At 34.0% G+C, this 22,019-nt stretch overlaps 1 protein-coding gene and 1 long non-coding RNA gene across 2 annotated transcripts; both read right to left on the reverse strand.

The window, feature by feature from the left end:
- Nucleotides 1-1,448: 1,448 nt before the first annotated feature.
- LOC146946988 (uncharacterized) lies at nt 1,449-2,357 on the reverse strand. Its single transcript, XM_085748349.1, has one exon. The coding sequence runs from the start codon at nt 2,355-2,357 to the stop codon at nt 1,449-1,451; it is 909 nt and encodes a 302-aa protein (XP_085604475.1).
- An 8,035-nt stretch (nt 2,358-10,392) lies between these two features.
- LOC146946989 (uncharacterized) lies at nt 10,393-10,856 on the reverse strand. Its single transcript, XR_015026879.1, has 2 exons — nt 10,678-10,856; nt 10,393-10,574 (listed from the first exon to the last, which is right to left on the reverse strand). It is a non-coding gene; the product is annotated as an uncharacterized LOC146946989 (long non-coding RNA).
- Between the last annotated feature and the right edge of the window lie 11,163 nt (nt 10,857-22,019).

A 22,019-nucleotide genomic window follows, 5' to 3' on the forward strand; every position in this document is an offset into this window, starting at 1 on the left:
GAATTGGTTCAGAATCTGTGACAGACACAGAAGGTTTAGACTCTATCACTGGAACAGACTCTTCAATAACTGTCTCAATAACAGATTCTGGAATGGTCTTTTGATGAGTAGGTTGTGGTATTTTTGGTGTTGGTGATTGATGATGGGGGCTTTCTGAAGCAACTTCCATAGAAGCCACTTCAGAGCCTTTTTCTGAGGTGTCTTCAGTAGGGATTGATGATGAAGGTTCAACAGGATTGTCAAGAATAATCATGTTGAGGGGCTGAATGATTTGTGGTTGATCAAGATGGTCAGGGGGTAGTTTACTGCTTTTAAGCTCAAGTAACTCACTTACTCTTGCTTGAATAGATAGATACATATGTTTAAAAGGAGAAACAGGTTTTGAGGGCTTTTTATGGAGTTTGGATGATGATGACTGGCCTTTTGGAGTGGATTTCAGAAGGGTATCAATGGTCATATCATCATAATCATTGTATGATGATGAAGTTGGTGAAGAGGGGTCAGATATCTCATGTATCACAGGTTCTAAATGAGTAGAGACATTACCTGTCATAGCAACTTCTGAACCATCTGTTGTTTCCTTCTGAACATCTTCAGCAATATCAGAAGCCATCAGTAGTTTTGAAGCTTCTGAAGTTACAATCTCTTGTAGTTCAGCAGTGCTTTTCAAAGCCTCTTTAGCTACTTCAACAACTCCAGATGCAGCAGCAGCAGCTTCTCTATCCCTTGCTTCTCTTACCACAATCTTCAGAGCTTCATCAACCATTTCTCTGATCTCATGATCAGATTCTTCATCAACAATACTCTTTGAGAGCACAGAAGAAGGCACTTCACTATGCTTTGCTACAGCAACAACATCTCTGTTTGCAGCTTCTTCTGCTTTCTTCTTCAGAACCTCTCTTGTAACCAGTTCTGTTGTAGCTTCCTCTCCTTCAACCATATCTGTCACATAAGTTGATTCCTTCAGCTTTCTTATCTTGGTTGATTTCTTCTTCTTCTGAAGAGGCTGTTCAGAAGCTATTGCTGAAGCAGAAGCAGCAGTTTTGTCACTTCTGGTCTTCTTAGGAAGTATAGCTTCAGGATTCAGATCCTCAGCTTCTTCTTGAACAGACAGAACCACAACAGCTTTCTCTTTCTTGGCTCTTTTAGCTGGCTGTTCAGCAGCCAAATACTCTTCCTCTAACATTTCCTTTCTCTTTCCCTTTCTTCTTCCTTCAACAGGTAGCTTGGTTCCTAGCATATCCTCAGGAACCTCTTTTAAACCTATAACCTCACCAGTTCTTGTGTAATGATCACTAAGAAGTGCCATTTGAACTGCAATAGAATCCTTCTTACAATTGGAGGGAAATCAGCATTCAGTTGTGAGACCACCATGGATTCACTAATATCTGACTTCAGAGGCGTGAACTTCTCAATCAGGTACATGTTCTTCAAGGTTTGTCCATTGATCACCTTGCCAACCACTGTATCAGCATTGAGTCAGTGTAGAACCTTGTTGCACTGAGTGCTGCAATCATTCCTCCTTGATGGAAGATTTCAGAAAGAAGTCTCCCATAAGGTACCCAGATTCTGTCCTGGTTCTGACTCTTCCAAAGCTCCTTCTCCATGTATTTGAAGATATACTTCGGCAGATTGATTTTGTCTCCTTTGATAAGGTGGTGGATGAAAACTTTATGCGCCAATGAGGGTTGGTCACTGCCACCACCCTTTGGTAGCAAGTTCTCGTATTGTATTTTCAGAAGTATCTTCTTTTCCATATCCAAGACAGCATACTTCTTCGGTGTTGTTGTGTTGTAGAGAGTCATGTTGACGATATCATTCGAGGAGCTATTCTTTGGATTTGGAATCTCTATCCCATAGTATTGGCCAAAAGCTCCTACGCCAATCACAGAAGCAATTAACTCCTGATTGATTCTTATGGGGACTCCCATCATAGACGACCTGATTTCAGTCCCATTAAAAGGTTCCAGGATCATTTCTTCCCTTGTTTTCCCAGCAAGCTCTGGATAACGTAGAATCATATCCCTTTCTTCTACATCTGCTGCTTTTCTGTCAAAGATAGATGCTCTTACCCAGAAATGCCTTACCAAGGCTTTATACGTAGGACCATTCAGCATCCTAAAGTACTCCTTCCATCCTTGAGTAGCATAAAATCTTTTGATATTACAACCGTGATACAGAAGAGATGTGAAATCAACTGGGTTTTCAACCTGTACTCTTAGTTGATGTTCTTTAAGCTTCATAGTAAATCCAGCTATCAGATACACAACCCTTCCTGGTTGCTCTTGATGTTGTTGATGTTGTTGCTGATCTTGATCTTGAGTACTTACTTCAGGAACAGAACTAGGAGATGCCATAATTTGATGAAAATGACGAAGATTTTTGGGTTCTAGGGTTTAAGAGATAGATAAAATCTGATTTTCTGTGTGTAACTGTTGTAAAAACTTGAAAGTGTAGGTAAAGTGAGTGAGTTGTGTGTGAGTTTTATATATAAAGTGATTTTGTCAAAACGTTTCAAATACAAAGGGAACAAACAAACATATCATTAATGACATTGGGGCGCGCGAGATTGTACTTTCAAAGCATAAATGCATCATTGCCCCTTTTAGTTATACACCAATACAAATAAGCCATGTCAGAAGTTCTTAGAGTAACTGCCAAGTTAGTGGGCCAGGAGTTACCAAAAAGTAACTTCCAGCGTTTCCACTAACTCTGATATTCAGAAGCACAAAACCCAGCTTCTGGACTTCAGATGCTGACGTAATCATCAGAAGCACATTTTCCTCAGAACCTCAATAAAGAGCTTCTGATGAAACATGACTTCTGAACTGACTTCAGAGCCTAAAATCCTATTTAGGAGCAAGCAAGCTTTTAATCAGACACAAAGTGCATGTTCAAATTTTTCATTATAAAATCAAAACTTTCAACAATTAAACGCTTGGTAAATATATCAACCCATTGATTCTCAGTATCAATGAATTGTATATCTAAAATTCCTTTTTGAACATAGTCTCTGATAAAATGGTGTTTGATTTCAATATGATTAGCCATTGAATGCAAAATTGGATTTTTAGACAAACAAATAGCAGCAGTATTATCACAATAAATGGGAATACTGTTAACAATAATTTGATAATCTTCCAACTGATGTTTTATCCAGAGTAGTTGTGTACAACAACTTACAGGTGAGATGTATTCTGCTTCTGCTGTAGACATAGCAATAGTTGCCTTCTTTTACTAGCCCAAGATATCAGATTATCACCCAGAAATTGACAATTGCCACTGGTTGACTCTCTTTCAATCCTATCACCAGCATAGTCAGCATCACAGAATCCAATTAGCTTATAATCTAAGGATTTCCTATAAAGGAGTCCAAGATTAGTTGTTCCTTTCGGATACCTGAAGATTCACTTAACAACAGTTAAGTGTGATTCTCTAGGATCTGACTGGAATCTTGCACACAAGCATACACTAAATAAAATATATGGCCTAGATGCAGTGAGGTATAACAGGGAACCAATCATACCTCTGTACAGCTTCTGATCTACCTTTGCTCCTTCATCTTCTTTGCTTAAGGTGCATGTAAGATGCATTGGAGTGTTCATCACTTTACAATCTTCAAGCTTAAACTTCTTCAGAAGCTCCTTTGTATACTTTGTTTGATGAACATAAACTCCATCTTTGCATTGATTAATTTGAATGCCAAGGAAGAACTTTAGCTCTCCCATCATGCTCATTTCAAATTCATGCTGCATTAACTTAGAAAATTCCTTGCAAAGAGAAGCATTAGTAGAACCAAATATTATATCATCAACATATATTTGCACAACAAGAATATCTTTCCCAAGGGTCCTTCTAAAGAGTGTTGTGTTAACCTGACCTCTTTTAAAATCATTTTTGATTAAGAAATTACTTAGTCTATCATACCAAGCTCTTGGAGCTTGTTTCAAGCCATATAGTGATTTCTTCAGTTTATAAACATGATCAGGATGCTTAAGATCCTCAAAACTAGGAGGTTGTTTGACATACACTTCTTCTTCTATAACACCATTAAGAAATGCACTTTTGACATCCATTTGATATAATATTATGCCATGATTAACTGCATAGGAAAGAAGTAACCTGATTGCTTCCAATCTTGCAACTGGAGCAAATATTTCAGTGTAATCAATGTCTTCTTGTTGACTATAACCTTGTGCAACAAGTCTTGCTTTGTTTCTTGTTACTTCTCCTTGCTCATTCAACTTGTTTCTGAATACCCATTTTGTTCCAATAATGTTCTTCAGAGATGGTTTGGGTACCAGATCCCACACATCATTTCTTTGAAATTAATTCAACTCTTCTTGCATAGCTAAGATCCATCCATCATCTGAAAGTGCTTCATCAACTGTTGTAGGTTCAATCATTAATATCAGTCCAATCATTGAATCTTCTTGTCTGAAGTATGATCTCGTTCTTGGAGGACTTTCTTTGTTTCCAATGATTTGATCATCAGGATGTGAAGACTTGTATTTGAAAGTGTTTCTGGAAGGATCTGCTTGATGTGAGCCATCTTGTGCTTCATCAGAAGCAACTTCATCTTGAGCTTCTGATGTGGGTTCAGCTTCTGGAATGTCTTCAGAATCAATTGTCTGATCAGGTTCTGATGTGTCTTCAGGAACCTGTATCTCTGCAAAACTTTCAACTTGCTTTGGAGTTTTATCCCCAAGCTCTTTGTCATCAAATTTAACGTGCATAGATTCTTCAACACAAAGTGTCTCTGAATTATACACTCTGTATGCCTTTGACCTTTCAGAGTAACCTAAAAAGATTCCTCTTTGGGCCTTGGCATCAAATTTCTTTAGATAGAGCTTGTTATTCAGAATGTAGCATGTACATCCAAATTGATGAAACTAAGAGATATTGGGTGTTCTTCCTTTAAAGAGTTCATATGCTGTTTTCTCCAAGATAGGTCTGATATAGATCCTATTTTAGACATAACATGATGTATCCACTGCTTCTGCCCAAAAATGTTTTGCTAAATTGTTTTCATGGATCATGATTCTGGCCATTTCTTGTAAAGTTCTATTCTTTCTTTCTACAACTCCGTTTTGTTGTGGAGTTCTAGGAGAAGAGAATTCATGGACAATTCCATGTTTTTCACAAAAAGCTTCAAATGGCTCATTTTCAAACTCACCACCATCATCACTTCTGCTTTTCAAAATCTTTGTTTCTTTTTCAGATTGTATTTGATTGCAGAAGTTACTGAATACATCATATGCATGATCTTTCCTTCTCAGGAATTTCACCCAAGTCCATCTGCTATAATCATCAACAATGACTAATCCATATTTACTTCCATATAAGGATGCAGTGCTAACTGGTCCAAAAAAATCAATATGGACTAATTCTAAGGGTCTGGAGGTAGAGACAATGTCTTTTGTTTTAAAAGATGATTTCACAATTTTCCCTCTTTGGCATGCACCACAGAGTGCATCTGAATGATAATCAATGTCAGGAAGGCCTTTGACAAGTTGCAACTTACTAAGCTTAGAGATTAATCTCCAGTTAGCATGTCCCAACCTTCTGTGCCACATCCATTTCTTATCATCCACTGACAGAAGGCAAATCAACTTCTGATCCACCAGTTCAGAAAAATTGATTTTATAAACATTCCCTACTCTCTTTCCCTTGGATATTATGGATTTGTCATCCTTGTTGATTATTGTGCAGTTGGATTTTTCAAACAATAGATCATAACCATTGTCACAGAATTGACTAATGCTCAATAGGTTATGCTCAAGCCCATCTACCAACCACACATTATTAATTGAGGTAGAGGAATTACCTATAGTTCCTGTACCAACGATCTTGCCAGACTGGTTGCCTCCAAACTTCACATTTCCTCCTTCCTCCATTGTTAGATTGAGGAACATGAACTTCTCTCCTGTCATGTGTCTTGAGCAACCGCTGTCTAGGTACCATGATTTCTGCTTTGGCATTGCTATTAGACATATCTGCATTTTTCACAAGTTTAGATTTAGGTACCCATTGTGCTATGGGTCCTGGAAGGTTAGTAGTTGAAGTTCTACTCTTCAGTTCTTGCACTTTAGGATGTGATTTAGGTTGCTTCTGATTAACCATCACCTTAGGTTTAACGCCTTTTGGTTTTGGTACTTTAGAAGCATAGACTGTTTTGTCCTTCTGAACTCCAGACTTCAGGATCTTGAATTCTAGTTTCAACAGACTCTGAGGAACAAATTCTGATCTCTTCAGAATCCTGATCTTTGATGTCTTAGATCCAGAATTAGTCATAACCTTAGACTTAAGGTTCTTTGGCTTTGATGCAATCTCAGCTTTAGAGCTAAAAGCTTCAGGTTCTGACTGAACCACAGCTTTACCTTTCACACCTTCAGGTATAAAAACTGCTTTCAATCATTCCTTGATGCATTCACAACAATCTTTGAGATTGGTTTCATTAGTTTTCACTTCTGTAAAGCCAATCCCTCAACCACTGCTCTTATAAATGCTATAAATCATAGAAGCAACTCTGCTTCTATCAATGCCAGACATTATAAAATCTTCAAGCGCAATCTCATGGTTGCTTAAAGGTTTTCCATTACACTTTTGTTGCAGCTTCTGACATAAGAACCTGAGCTTGTATTCATAAGTTTTACAAATGAAGTCAAAACCTCTGAGTCCTTCTTCAGAAGCCTTTAGATCCAATAGAGTTGATTCTTGTTGTTTCATTAGATTAACATATTTTTCTTTTAAATCTTTCAACTCATTGGTTCTTACTTCAAAATGTGTAAGGAGCTCTTTAAGTGACTCAATTGATTCTTCTCTGGGAATTTTAGAATATACCTCATTTTCTTCTTCTGAATCTGATTTTGATCCAGCTTCTGAAGTTGCTGTTGCTACCAACCCAACAGCCATCTTTGCACCTTCATTAGCTTCCTCTTTGTCAGATGCAGATTCACTTTCTAAATTATCCCAGGTGGCCATCAAACTCTGCTTGATCTGTTTCTTGTACTTGCTTGGTCTGAAAGTTGACTTCTTTGACTTGTCCTTTGATTTCTCCTTCTGAAGATCAGGGCATTCAGCAATGAAATGTCCAGGCTTCTTACAGTTGAAGCATCCCTTCTGATCTTCTCTCTTTGAGCTTCTGAAGCTACTCCTTCTGGCCAGAAACTTCCTATTCTTCTTAGCCAGATACTGCAGTCTGTTGGAGAGCATAGCCATCTCAGCAGCATCTTCTTCAGAATCTGAACCAGATGGTTCTTCTTCTTCAGATTCAACTACTTTGAGGGCTTTTGATGACTTGCCTTTGTATGGAAGAGCTATTGATTTACTCTTTTTAGTAGACTCGTGTTCATTAAGACTTAACTCATGAACTTTGAGAGAACTAACAAGATCTTCAACACTTAAAGTGTTTAAATCTTTAGCTTCCTCAATGGCAGTCACCTTTGGTCTCCATCTAGCAAGCAAACTTCTGAGTATCTTGCTCACATGATCAGAAGCAACATAGCTCTTCTCCAGTATTTGAATTCCAGAGACTAGGGTTTGAAATCTTGAGTACATCTCCTCAATACTTTCATCATCCTTCATCTTGAACAACTCATACTGATGAACAAGCATCAGTGCTTTGGCTTCTCTTACTTTCTTGCTACCTTCATAGTTAGCACACAAAGATGCAAACATAGCCTTTGCAATAGATTTATCACTCATCTTCATGTATTCTGCATGTGGTATAGCAGAAACAAGAGAGCCTCTGATCTTGTGATGTTTCTTGTACATCTTCTGAGCAAGAGTATGAATCTTTCTATCAACAACAGCTCCTTCTTCATCAAGAACCAAGTCACCAACTCCATCTTCCAGTATATCCCATAGTTCTTCATCTATGCCCATGATATAACTATAGAAGTTGGTCTTCCACCAGGAGAACTCTTCAGGATCTCCATTGAACTTTGGAACTTTTCCAGAGTCAGCTTTCTTTTCACTATTGTAATCATAAGCCACAACATTATGATTAGCACCAGAGCCAGAGCTAGAAACAGATGATTCACAAGATATGTTTTTCTAAGATCTTGGACTGTTACACTGTTAGGTGTTATCAACAGAACCAAGGCTCTAGATACCAATTGAAGGGGAGAAAAACACAAGAAGGGGGCGTTGAATTGTGTTAGACGTTTCTTCGTTTTCTCTAAAACTCAGAACACTTAAGTTCAGAAACTTGAAGAACAGCTTCTGAATTGGGTGATCAGGAGCGTATGCAGCGGAATAAAGACAGAGAGAAAGGAAAGAAGAAAGACACAAGCAATTATACAGGTTCCTTCCACAAACCGGAAGTAGTCCTATCCCCCTTCCACTTCCAAGGAGAGTTCACTAAAAATGTAATATCTGATTACAATTGCTCAAGCACACATCAAGAGACTTCCTTTGCTCAAGCACACTTTGCAAGAGCTTCTATGCTCAAGCACAAATGCAAGAGACTTCTAACCAAAAAAAATTATAAAGAAAATTGTTTGAGGTTGAACAGTTGATATACAATCAGTGGTGTTCACAATACAAATCAGATACAACTCTTTAAGACTCTAGAATTTCTAAGATATTATTTTAAGAACAGAAATTCTAAGTGAACTTTGGATGTGAAATGATTTCAACAGACTTTTGACGCTTTCAAATTGTTGTAGAGTCTTGTTCATTCTTCAAGTATTCACTCCTATTATAGAGGTGTGAAATGAACGTTGTAAGTGCCAGCACATCCAAAAAGAGTCGTTGTTGAAGCTTGATCTTTCACCAATGATTCCTTGCCTGATTTAGTTATTGTCCTATGAAGGATCAATTTCAAATTGATTCCAGTTGAGAGGGAACATTTCTGCAGACTTGGTTGTATATTCAGAGTTGTTATCTTGTCTTGTAGCGGAGACACAAAACAGAGTAGTGGAGAAGGTTTCGTACATAGTACAATGTCAACGCTCTTGTTCCTTTTGTAAGCAAATGCCTTCAAATACTTTTGAAATAACCGTTGCAAAGTTCCACTAGTCTTCTGCCATCTTTAGACGAGTTTCAATCCATGAAACAACTCTTGAATCCTTGAATTCTGCAAATTCAGTTGATCTTCAGCTTCTAGTGAAAATAGCTTCTGATAAGGCAGCTTCTGATGACGTGGCACTTTAGGACCTCTAGTCTTCAGGAGCATTAGTCTTCAAGAGCTTCTAGTCTTCAGCAGCACTTTGCCTTCAGGAGCTTCTAAGCTTCAATCTTGTTGATTCCTTTGCTCTTTATTTGCTCATTCAGAACCTTTGTATGATATAAATTTTTTTCTATGGTCCTGTACACTTGAACAAATATTAGCAATTCCAATTGTCAATTTTTAATACCTTGTTATCATCAAAACTCTAAAGGTTTATTGTTAAACACATTTTGTTCCAACAAACTGTGTTTATCTTTTACCAATAATATAACAAATATAATAAGAATTCTTATCTTTTTCAATAACCCAAACAATATAGCAATTTTGTTTTAGGGTGTAACTAGAATTATCCTTTATATATTGTTATAGAATTGATGATTAAAATTATTTGTATAAATTTTTGTCACTTTTTTAAAATTATATGTATAGATTTTTGTAACTTTTAAATAGTAACAAGCAAATTTGTTTTAAATAGTAACAAGCAAATTTGTTTAAGGGTATCTTATCTTATCTTAATATATATAAATGTTAGGGTATCTAATCCCGCCTTTTTTGGTGGGTCCAAATATTTTTTTTGAAAAAAAAGGTTTGAGGGGAATTGAACCGCCTACCCATAACAACACCGTAGAGCTTTTACCACTAGACCACTAACATTTTTATTGAAATATTGTTGCTTCTAAAATGGATATGTAATCCTAATGGCCTTTTTTTAAGCTATTAACAATCATTTTTATTGTGTATATTTCCATGTTTGATTACTTTCACATAATTTAATTTATGACTTTGATTCCATATTCATTTTTGTTGATGCAAACTAATGTTTTTAATTTGCTTTTTTGAGATTTTGCATGTCGACCACTCTCAATCATCACTTAGTTTGATTGTTTTTATGACTTTAAATGTAACTCTAAAATTAATAATATGACCACTTTGATACTTACATATGAAACTCTACAAAACCCGTACATCGTACGGGTTAGAGTCTAGTAATATAATGAAAAGTTTAACTCAAAATAAAATCTTGTATTCTATTTATACACAGTTGTAAGTAATACAATCCATCAAATAAAGTTAAAGATCACAAAAATAAAAACATATACGTAATATATATATATATATATATATATATATATATATATATATATATATATATATATATATATATATATATATATATATATATATATGGGTGGTAAAGAATCTTAAATGCACGATCATTGACATGTTATTAAAGCGATATGCATAAAAATAACATAGTATTATTTTTTAATATATCTGCTTTGCTAAGGTTTATGGAATGGCATCCCACAACCACAAATAAAGTCATTGCATTGCGGAACTTGTGGAAGTCTACACATTCTAGGTGGACAGTCCTCATCATAAAGGCAGAACTTCTTAACTGTGATGTCAAATAAGAACTAGAGAATGTTACTAAAAGTTGTTGAAACCATTTAGAGTAAGATAAAGAAGATAAATTGAAAACTGTGTAAAATAGTACTTACAAGAGTTTGTTATAGAAAAAGATATGGAAAGAAAAATGATCATAGCATAAACAATATTTAAAACTTTAGACATATTTTTTTTCCTTTGAATGTAAATATAAAATTATTTGAGCACTTTATAATGTGAAAAACCCATATGCTTTGTTAAACACAAACCATTATTAAAATTATAAACATTATTAAAGATCACTTAAATCATGTATTGATATGTTGTGTTTGTCTCTTTAGCTCAATGAATATTCAATTGTCCTTTCATTATATTTTTAACTAGCGGGGTGTTTTTTTTTTTTTTTGAAAGAACTAACAGGGTGAATTGTATACTTTAATAATCGATCAAATAAGCACTTAAAAACTTAATAAACTAATGTAAAAGATGTCAATGAACTATATCAAAAGTAACTCGCAACGAAATAAATAAAAGAAAAGAAAAAATGACACAAAAATTTATATATGTTCGACCAGAAAATACATTATGGGGCTTATAGCCTACGTCCAGTCCTAAAGAAAACAACCATGAGATTTCCCTAATATCAAGCTTTTAAAACAAGATAAAATAAAACCAGTATAAATTGAGCATTTTTGCGGAGAGTTCTCGGTTGTTTTAAAAGCTTGATTTAAGTCTCGTGAACTTAGTTCAGTTGGTAAGAACAATACATAATATATGCAATGTTCGGTATTCGAACCCCGGACACCGCAAACAAACAAAAAAGGTATGATTTAAGTAACATCTTAAGGTGATTTTTCCTTGGGATTGGACATTAGACTTATTTTCATTTGTGACTTGAACAGTATAAACTCATGTGTACCTTTTCATTTCCTTTCATCTATGTTTTACTATTCCATTGCAACTTATTTTTACATTATTCATTTTCAACATATTTATTTATCGTCTCTTAATTTATTTTAATTTATTTGATCAACCGCTTTATTTTTAAAGTATACAATTCACCCCTATCTTGTGTACATTTTTTGATTCACTTGTTCAACATGAGTTAGTGATGAACAAATCCTAAAAACCTAAGGAGGAACCTCACGGCGAGAGGTAAATTATCCAAAATCAAAAGTGTTCCATACCATAAACTTGGCAGTTGATCATTTGGATAATATCAGCAAACAGTATTTACCATCCAATGCTAGCCAAGTTAATCCAACGAGTGACCCAAAGGCTAGGTTGAATTGTCACAGGCCAGTTGACCACGTAGGCGAGATGAACACATTGAAAGCTGGTTTCTTGAGTACTTCTTGTATTCTAATTTATATAATTGGTTGTACTCTTGCAGGAGATTTCTTCATTTTATTTATATAAATATACTATTAAAAAAAAGTAAAGGGTTGTTGGCCACAAATCCTAAAGATGCTGGTCCATATACTTGTATCCAACAATGAGCTAGGGCACACGTTGCACTTTGACTAAATCCCCACATAAAACACATGTGCCTTTGACTCAGTCTAGATAGGTGGAGTAGTGGGGGACCCCATGATTCTCCAACTCCTCCAGTTTTCACTCTTCACTAAAATTTTCAACTCCCTCACTACTCATATGGCCAACTCTATAAATAGGAGGTTATAGGCCGGCATAAAGCATTCACTTCTTCCACCTCGCCAAATAAAGAACCATGTCACTGTCATTTAATTGCTCCTTTAGATTATGATAATTAACAAAATAGTTCAGGTCAATCCCTTGATTCAGAGCCCTCTTTTCTAATTATAATTCCCTAATCCCTTAGGTGAACAATCATCAAAGGTTTTAAAGTGCGTTAATTCAGAATGACAACCTAATAACTTTCTATCCCGGGATTGTCCGTTAAGTTGATCAGCATAAATAAGTCAAAGTTATAAGCTGGTGTCAGTGGTCATATAATCTCTAAGTTCAATTATATTGGGTCAGAATCATAAAAGCATTACGCACAATTTATACTGAATAAACTAGAATAACAATCGTAATAATTCAGAGTTATAGATTACATGGCAAAAAAGCTAGAACATAATCATCTCAGACCTAATCAATTGAAACTTAGCTAGTCATGGCTAATGCACAAATAACTAGATTAAAAGAAAACAACATTACATGAATTTGGGACTGACTATGAGTTGGATGGCAAGCCACCATGAAATCTGCAATCCTTGGCTCCAAATGTGTCTTCAATCTCCTCAAAAATCAGAACCCCTACTTCAGAAAACAGCTTGGCCTTTATAGAAAATTTCCAGGTCACACAAAAATCGTACCACGATACAGAAAATCATAGCATGATTTGACATTAAATTCATATTCAATCAGGCGCGTCTTGAAAATCGTAGCACGATGAGGATTCATCGTAGCACGATTTATTACGTTGCAAAAGCCTCCTCAAACTGTCTCAAATGGTAGCACGATCCAAGAAACCGTAGCATGATTTCCTCTTTGCTCCAGCACTAAAAATCTATCCTTTTGTAGCTTTGTACTCATGCATAATCACCTGAACTCAGCTAAATTTACCCAAAAACTACTAATAAAATGATATATGACCTAGTGTCATCAGTTATAACAAGCAACACTCCCTTAGCGTCCAATCAAGGTGTTTTCGTTCTTTTGCTTTATTATTCAATCATGTTATTGTTGATTTCTTTGTAAATATCACCATTACACTAGTGTTCATATCAAGTTGAATAAACTCTCTTTTTAGCAATTCAATTCGGTATATAAATTCCTGGGAACGGTCACAATCCTCAAAATATTGCCACGCACATAGTTTTGTTTCCTGTTAATGTGGTGATAAAAGGCAAAATTGTATGTTATCACGTTGCACTTATCCTCCATAATGAATAAGAAAATGAGTGAATGAATGGTGAATTAAATGAAGATGTTTACATGAATGTTCCCCCAGACAGCAAAGCTGAGAAGCCATATCAAGTATGCACGTTGATCAAGCCTCTCCATGGTCTAAATCAGACTAGCAAAAATTGGTATAAAAGATTAAATCCAATGCTTCTTCTTTTACACTCTTACTGGAATATGTTGATGATGTTATCCTTTATGGTAACTTTTTAATTGAATTTTCCTCTATTAAACAAATTCTACATACTTCCCTTAAAATCAAGGATTTAGGCTAACTCAAGTATTTTCATGGTCTTGTGGTAGGACATTTCAATGTTGGCATATCTATTTGTTAAAGAAAATATTGTCCATACTTACTTTCTGATTCTTGCCACCTTGATTCTAAACCAGTTTCTACACAATCAGATACATCATTAAAGCTACATCATGATGCTAGTTCTCCCTTGAAGATATTCCCTCATATAGAAGACTTGTTAGTCGATTATTGTACCTTAACACTGCAAGGCCAGACATCACATTTGCAACACCCTAAACCCCATATGCAATAAAACATGCAATTAATTCAAATACAAAAGAGCTCAAGATGTCACAACTTCGTTTTTCTCAAAAACATCATAAATATATTTTCAAAACTTGCAGCGGAAAATCATCATACAAAATATCTCAACAACATGTAATTATCCTCAATACAAGAACAGCAAAATCCAATGCCATGTCTCAGGTCTCAAATACATAACCATAGTCTCATCAAATAAAATCCAATAAAGGATAAACGACAATAAACATAAATAGTTGACACCCTAATCAAATCCTAACTAGACTCGAGCAAAAGGTAAATGGAGGTAGCATCCAAGCTAGTCCTCAAGCAAATTACAAGCAAAAGTAAACTCAGTCCTGCACACCGTCTACCCATTCATACAAATAGGCAGGCGGTCAACCAAACGACCATTGATGGTTAGATAATATTCCACGTAATAAACATAATCAAATAAGGTCATTCAAGGATTTCAAGCGTAGCACATATACATACTCACCACTCCTAAAATACTAACATCATATGAATATTATCTTCAATTCAATTATAACCCAACAATCCCCATTTCAACAACAAGAGATCATCACATCACCAACAAATAAATTCACGATATTCATAATTTGTCTTATATAAGCATCAAATCATATCTTAACATAACAAAACTCAACAACATATATCACAATTTCAATTAGGCATATTAGCACATAAATTATTGTTCCATTTCACCTCGCCAATTATATATCATCACCTTTCACATTTTCAATACACATATTCATCACCCCCATACAACAATCTCATGTAATTATTTCAAATAAATACAATCATCAGCTCAAGGATATAAACAAGAAAATCATCATCATCAAATAAAGTCATCAAATGTACAAGCATCACCAACAATAACAAACACCATCATGTACACATCTCCACACGAATTCACATTATTCACCAATCACATAAATTACAAAGTGACATAATTCATCAAGTCACAATTTTCGTATAATTCACCAAATTACCTCATCACATAATGATGAGTCATAATTTAGTCTATTTTAATGCATTATTTAGTTTAGTTTAATTTAGATTTGATTTTATTTTATTGCAAATTTATTTCCTTTTTAAATCTTTTACTTCAAATTGCTTTTTATTTTATTTTAGGAACGAATATATGGTGGAAGGTGTCTTGGAGCAAAAGAAAGAGGACTGGAGCAAATACAGTGCGAAAATACGAAGATACAAGACAAAAATATGTCTCCACCAAGTCAGAAGCTTGGCACGGCCCGTGCCAACATGTGGCACGGTCGTGCCACCCTCCAGGATACTATTTTGCTGCTTTTCTTCAAGCCCAAGTTACCCTGTTGCAGCTTTACTGATTTGCCCTTATAATTGCTTAGATTTTAAGTCAATTGTAAAACTATAAATAGAGTAGCATTCCATCATAAACATTCACCTCTTCTTAGAATATTTCAGTGAATTATTTCAATAAAGTTCTTTTAATTCTTTTGTTTCTTTCTCGCAATTTATTTTATTGTTTTCTCTCTTCTTCCCCCATGTCTACGATGAACATGAGTGAGTAGACTTCTTCTTGTCTTGGGATTGTTGGGAAAGTCTAATGACATAATCCTAACGAACCAAGCTTTAACCCTAATTTCATGTAACCGTAATTTCTAATTTAGATTCACCGTTTTAACATGAATTAACCATTATCAAACTGTAGAAGCGAAAGTGGAGGGTTTGATAATTGTTAATCCATCATCCCAAACATCAATTCATAAACTTTGATGTTGGAACAAGTGAATCTAGACAATAATTGCAAAGGCAGAGAAATAGTCTTTGCAATTATTGAGACACAAGTAGTTTCAATCATTATAAGCATCTTCTAGTAATCAAGTCAGCGAAATAGGCTTGGTTGCTAGGGGAAAACTCTCACCGGACTTTCATCGGAAAGGTGAGGAGCTAAAGGGAAACCGGTCTTTAGAAATTAAGGTGTAAACCATGAAATTAGAAGTTAAAGTCTTGTCTAGTGAAGGGTTTGTTATTATGACGAACCAATAATCCCAAGGCTATTTTTATTATTGTTATTTACCTTAAGCAATTAAACCTCCTTTTTATAAACTTTCTTCTCCTCTAATCATTCTTTTAAAGTTAGTTAAATTGAACAACTCCCTAGTTGAACGATACTCTTTTACTACTATTACTTCGATAGCCCGTGCACTTGCGGTCTGACTCTATCAAGTTTTTGGCGCTGTTGCCTGGGAGTTAACTAATTTAATTAACTTTTTATTTTTGATTAGAATTCTCTTTCTTTTTCTATTCTTTTATTTTTCTTTTATTTTTCCTTTCTTTCTGTTATTGTTAACTTCTTGGGTTCTCAACCTTTTATGCGAAGGACTAGAAATCGAGTGGTATTCATACCCGAGATCGAAAGGTTCTTACATAGAAGGACGAGAGAGGCACAAATAATACCGCCATGGCTAATTGCACTCTCAAAGAGTATGCAACGCCATCTACGGCTGAGCCATAAGCTATTATAGTGTACCCAACGATTGAGGATGACAACTTCGAAATCAAGCCTGCCCTACTTAACCTGTTGGAGTAAGCCCTAATATCCAATCAATATTGATTGGGTTTGGCTTTGTATCATGATATTGATATAAATATATATTGTGAATATATATAATAATAAGGCATTTCTTTATTGATTTTGTTATGTTTCAAAATAATAAAGTCCCTAGAATAGATAGTTCATGTAATGGAATATTAAGTGTGACTTAATCATGAGATTACATTACGTAAAGAACGCTATTCTTAAACATATCCATAGTCAAGCTTTAATATGAATTGGGATAATAATGAAGCATAAAGACTATTATGTATGTAGACTGATGACCGCATCTCATGGGTCATTGATATTGAGATATTAAGTCTATACATAGGTATAAATATTAGGGGTAATATTTATACTGGATTGACCCACCGTGAGAATACTACATAGTATGTTATGAAAATGTCATAAGATATTCTCACAATGATAATAATGTATATCGCTCTTAGACCTGAAACCACTATGATCCCTAGATGTGGACTCAAGTGCTTTGTTGCCATTCTAACGTTGTCTGTAAAAGGATAACCATAACGTTGGTTGATGGGTACTTGATGAATCATGCTGAGGGACATGAGTGTCCTAGATGGGATTTGTCCCTCCTCATAAAAAGGAGATATATCTTTAGGCCTCTTGATGAAATATGACTGTAAAATTGCATGGCCATGCCGAACTAAGTCAATATAAGATATTGGACTTATTCATTATTCAGTATATTTCGGAATCAAGGAATATAAACATTGATCTATACAAGGGTGACAATATCTATGCCTTGGGATCAATAAAGATATCGAGACAAAGGAGTAAGTGTACACATGAGTATTATCATGGAAAGGTTTCGTCAGATCACTTGACATTCTTGTCACTTGGGTATCAATGATGTGTTGCTAGATACCGCTCATTGTTTATAATATTAAATGTTAGATTTAATATTATTGCCAACGTGACTAGAACCTAAAGGGTCACACACAAAGAACAGTCAAAAGAGAAATATATAAGTATGACTTATATAAGGGATGCGTTTAGTAAATAACGCTAATTAGTTAGCAAAATTACTAAACTCGTTGTTGGGCTTACGGAAGCCCAATAGTGACTTATGACTTGCAGAGCACACTAGAAGTTCTATAAATAGAACTCTGGTGCTGAAGTTTTTGGTTACACGTTTTTGGAGCAACCCTTCTTCTCTACACTTCCCATTCATTGGCTAGCACCGAGTTTTGGAGGAGCACTGTTCGTGTGGACTTGCTAGAGGCTTTGCTGCTTGCTGCTTGCTTGGCTGTGATCGAGATTCCAGTTTCCAATTTCCTACGTTCAGATTCCAAACTTCGAGGTAACAATCGAATCACTGATTCATGTTTGAATTTCGTAATGATCCAAGGAAAGAAAATCGAAATTCTTCTTCTTCTTCTTCTTCTTCTTCCGCTGTGTATGATATCTTTCGATTTTCCTTCAGTGGTATCAGAGCCAATTACAAAACCATGAATCGGATTGCTTTGTTACTGCTTTATGTTTTAATATGATTAAACATTTTGAATCGGAATTAAATAATAAAGAGAATTAAAATTGGCATCGTATCATGTTTTCTGTGCATGGCTTTTCGATTTGTTTGATGTTTCAGAAACCGTTTCTGGTGAAGTATCGACATATCGATTATACATATCGACGGGAACATGATTGGAAACAAATCAAATTAGATTATCTTTTAAAATTGTTTTAAGAGATAATAATATTTTCGCAAATATTTGATTTGCTAATATTTTGATATTCTATAAAGAATTAATTTGGAATGCAAATCCGTTAATAAAATAGAATATTAAGTGTTAATATTTTATTATTTAAATTTAAATATTAATTAAAATTGATTGATCAATATCATATATGTGATATATGATTTTAATACAACATCATTATATGTGATATATTGATGATATCATTCGTTCAATAGGTTTTATATAATTGATTGTGAATTTGTAGTCAACTCGTGAGATTGAGCTTCGAATACCGATTCTGGTGAAGCATCAAAGATCCGGTTGTCCATACTGAACAAACAATTGTTAAAACTATTGATGTTTGATTGTTGTATTAGGATACCTAATTATACAAGCGTTGTATTATTATGGTTGTATCATTCGATCAATTGTTTTCAAAGAGATTGTTGTGAATTTGAACATTTCGTGAGAGTGAGCTTCAATATCCGAATCTGGTGAAGCATCATAGATCCGGTTGTTCATGCTAAACAAACAATCCTTGAAAATATTTATGTTTAATTAATTTATTTAATTGGAGAAAGGTAGTAAATTTAAAAGATCATGATTTTGAAAGAGTTTCAATATCAGATATGATTTTTGAATTTGGTAATAAAATATTTGCTTAATTTTAGCCCTGTAATTTGTTTTGGAAACAAATTGATTGCCTAAATAAAGCAGATTTAATTATAATAATTATTGAGTGTCAATATTACTATAATTAAGTGAATAAAAATTCTACCTTTCGGATTGTTTTTCAAAAGTTGTTTGAAAGGTAATAAACGATCCTAAATTGATAGTTAATTTAAAAGATCATGATTTGAAATAGTTTCAATGTCATATATGATCTTTTGAAATTATTTAATCGATTTGCATGACTTTAACTTGATTTGTTTATAATTTAAAAGAATCATGATTTGAAAGAGTTTCAATATCATATATGATCTTTTGGATTTGATCATAATATTTTCCGAAACGATTTGGGTGTTCATAAACGTGTCAAGTGTTGATGCGAAATACGCAATCTAGAATATTTTGGAACACAATCTGAGATATTTTGGTATGCAATCTAATATATTTTAGTACTTGATCTGAAATATATTTTGGTACATAATATAATATATTTTGGTACTCAATAAAATATATTTTGGTACATAATATGAGATATTTTTGTACTTAATATCATATATTTTTGTACTCAATATAATATATTTTGGTACTCAATTAAACCCCAAACTAATCTGCGTAGTGTGATCATATGTCAAATTTTAATTTAATTTATTTAATTATAAGGTATAATTAATAATAATAAAAGTGTGTTTGTTATTATTATCATGTGAATGATTATGGCCCTAGTCCTTTTATTTTTTTCTTTTGGATATTAAAATACGGCCTGCGTGTCGTGCCTCTCTCTTATATCTCTATTGTACATTCTCTTCTCATCCACTCCCTCGTATGTAAAACGAGTTTCTTTCATATGTAATGTAAATAGAATGCAAAGAAGTAATAGGGCTCATGACGTTAGGATAGTCCTGGAGGTCAAGCTTGGAGAAGCAAGGTCGTTTCTAGGATTAGTTTAGATTCTCTCATTGGCTTGAGAGAGTCATAGCGTTAGGATGGCCATAATCATGTCACTTTTATTATTGTATAATCGTTATGCATGTTATGATTGGAGTGCGAATATATATGATATATAAGCCGTGGTGAGGTGAGATCAAACTTAATAAAAATCCTTCAATTCAAAATATTAAGTTTAATGCTTTCCAAAAGTTTAACACCCTTCAAGACTAATATCGAAATGTGTAGGTTTCGCCTTCGCGAGGTGCACTTTCTATACTAGTAAGTTGCGGTGCGGTAATCCAATTTACCCAAGTGTTATTCTTTTGGGTTTAACTTAACTAAATTAATTTTAATAAGATTAAAATAAATTTAGAAGCAATGTTTGGGAACATCTATATGATAGATTAGAGTAAGGAGTTATTCACTCAAATGATTTGAAAGTTGTATGAGATACAATTGGAAGGAGTTCCTACCTAAATAACTGAGTTTTGAGTACAGCCTCCGTTGACTTAAAGCAAGGTGAAATATGGATTTCAACCCACTAGAAAATCTTCCAATGAGATTTTCCGATTCAAATGTTGAAGGTCATTTGTTTTGAGTAAAATAGTGGGAGCATATTTAATTAAAGACCTAATTAATTATGTTTTTATATCATGATACAATTTTATTTTATTTTCTGTATTTAGAATTTCTTCGACATATATAATTTTATTATACTGTTAAATGTTCTTATGAAGAACAAAATCTTCAGAAAAGAGTTTCTGAATTGGCACAAAATTTAAGAATTGTTCTTAAGAATGAGAAAAACTGTATATTCTCGAGCAGTTATTTCCTAGCAACTTTCTATGTCTATATTTGAAAAACAAAGCTTATCAGAAGCATTGGGTCAAATGAGTAGATATAGGATATCTCATAGTGGTAACGACGATGGAGAATGATATGATCATTCAACCTCAATGTTATAAGATGAATAGTTTAAGCCTATCAAGTAGATGTACATGGATAAGAATAAAATTCAAATTCTGTTTTTTCTACCTTTGAAAGGTTAAACACGGTTGCAAAAAGGGGAAGCAATTATTTCAAAAGTTGAAAAACAAAAATTGCTCGTAGTTTTGAAAGGGTCAAAATATAAGAAAGAAGTAAGACTTCTTATTTACCCATATAGTTATAGAAAGTTAAATTTATACTTCTTCATCATAAGTATATGATACTTGATGATTAATCTCATATTTGTTGAAATATAGAGAGTTTTAAAGAAGCAGAACATTAACTATAAGTGAAGTTCACCTACGTCTGGAATGGAACAAATTGTTTCATTGACTATAAGAGCTTATGCATGGACTTAAACTTAACTTGATATGGAACCAAATAACTGTTATTAAATTCCATATAAAATAGAAGCATTAAATCATAAATCTTGTATTGACAAGAGAATGATTGTGTAGTTGAATAATAGACAAACATTGTCCTATTATGCAAATTATGTTTTCTATAGAAGTATGCTAATCAAGTAATGGATTTGAGTTCCATGATCTTGATAAGCTGGTCTATAACTTATATGAAAAGAGGATCAAATGAGATTTGAACCTTTTGTAGATTATTGGCATCAACGTTTAGTACAAACAATTGTGATTCACATTTCCAAAAATCCATGGATATGGACTATTGGACTCATTTGATTTTATATCATTTGAAGGATGTGAGCCCCACTTTTCAAAATAGATTAGTACACCGGTCACCAACAAAGGTGAAAGGACACATAATTCATTTGAATTGATATACGTATGAGATGTATATGGAGAACTAAACATATTTGCTAGATATTGTTTCTATTACTTCATCTAACATTACTAAATCATTTAGTAGATAAGCAAAGTGTATTTGACACGATTCAAGAAAACTTTGAAATTGTTCAAAGATTTTAACAATGAAGTAAAAGGAAAGTATAAAGACTATACGAGTAAGTCGTGATGGTAAATGCTTGATTAATGAGTATAATGATTATTTATATCGCTTCATGTTTGACATAACTCGATCTAAAATAGTTTGATTATAACTCAATGACTCTTGAAATTAACTAAATTACAG

This window comes from Medicago sativa, chromosome 2 (assembly GCF_051527215.1).
Source record: "Medicago sativa cultivar Bolivia chromosome 2, Bolivia_mono, whole genome shotgun sequence".
In the NCBI taxonomy this organism is placed as follows: Eukaryota; Viridiplantae; Streptophyta; class Magnoliopsida; order Fabales; family Fabaceae; genus Medicago; species Medicago sativa.

Coding starts and splice junctions, on each gene's coding strand:
- LOC146946988 (XM_085748349.1), bottom strand. CDS start 2,357: ATGGCATCTCCTAGTTCTGTTCCTGAAGTAAGTACTCAAGATCAAGAT.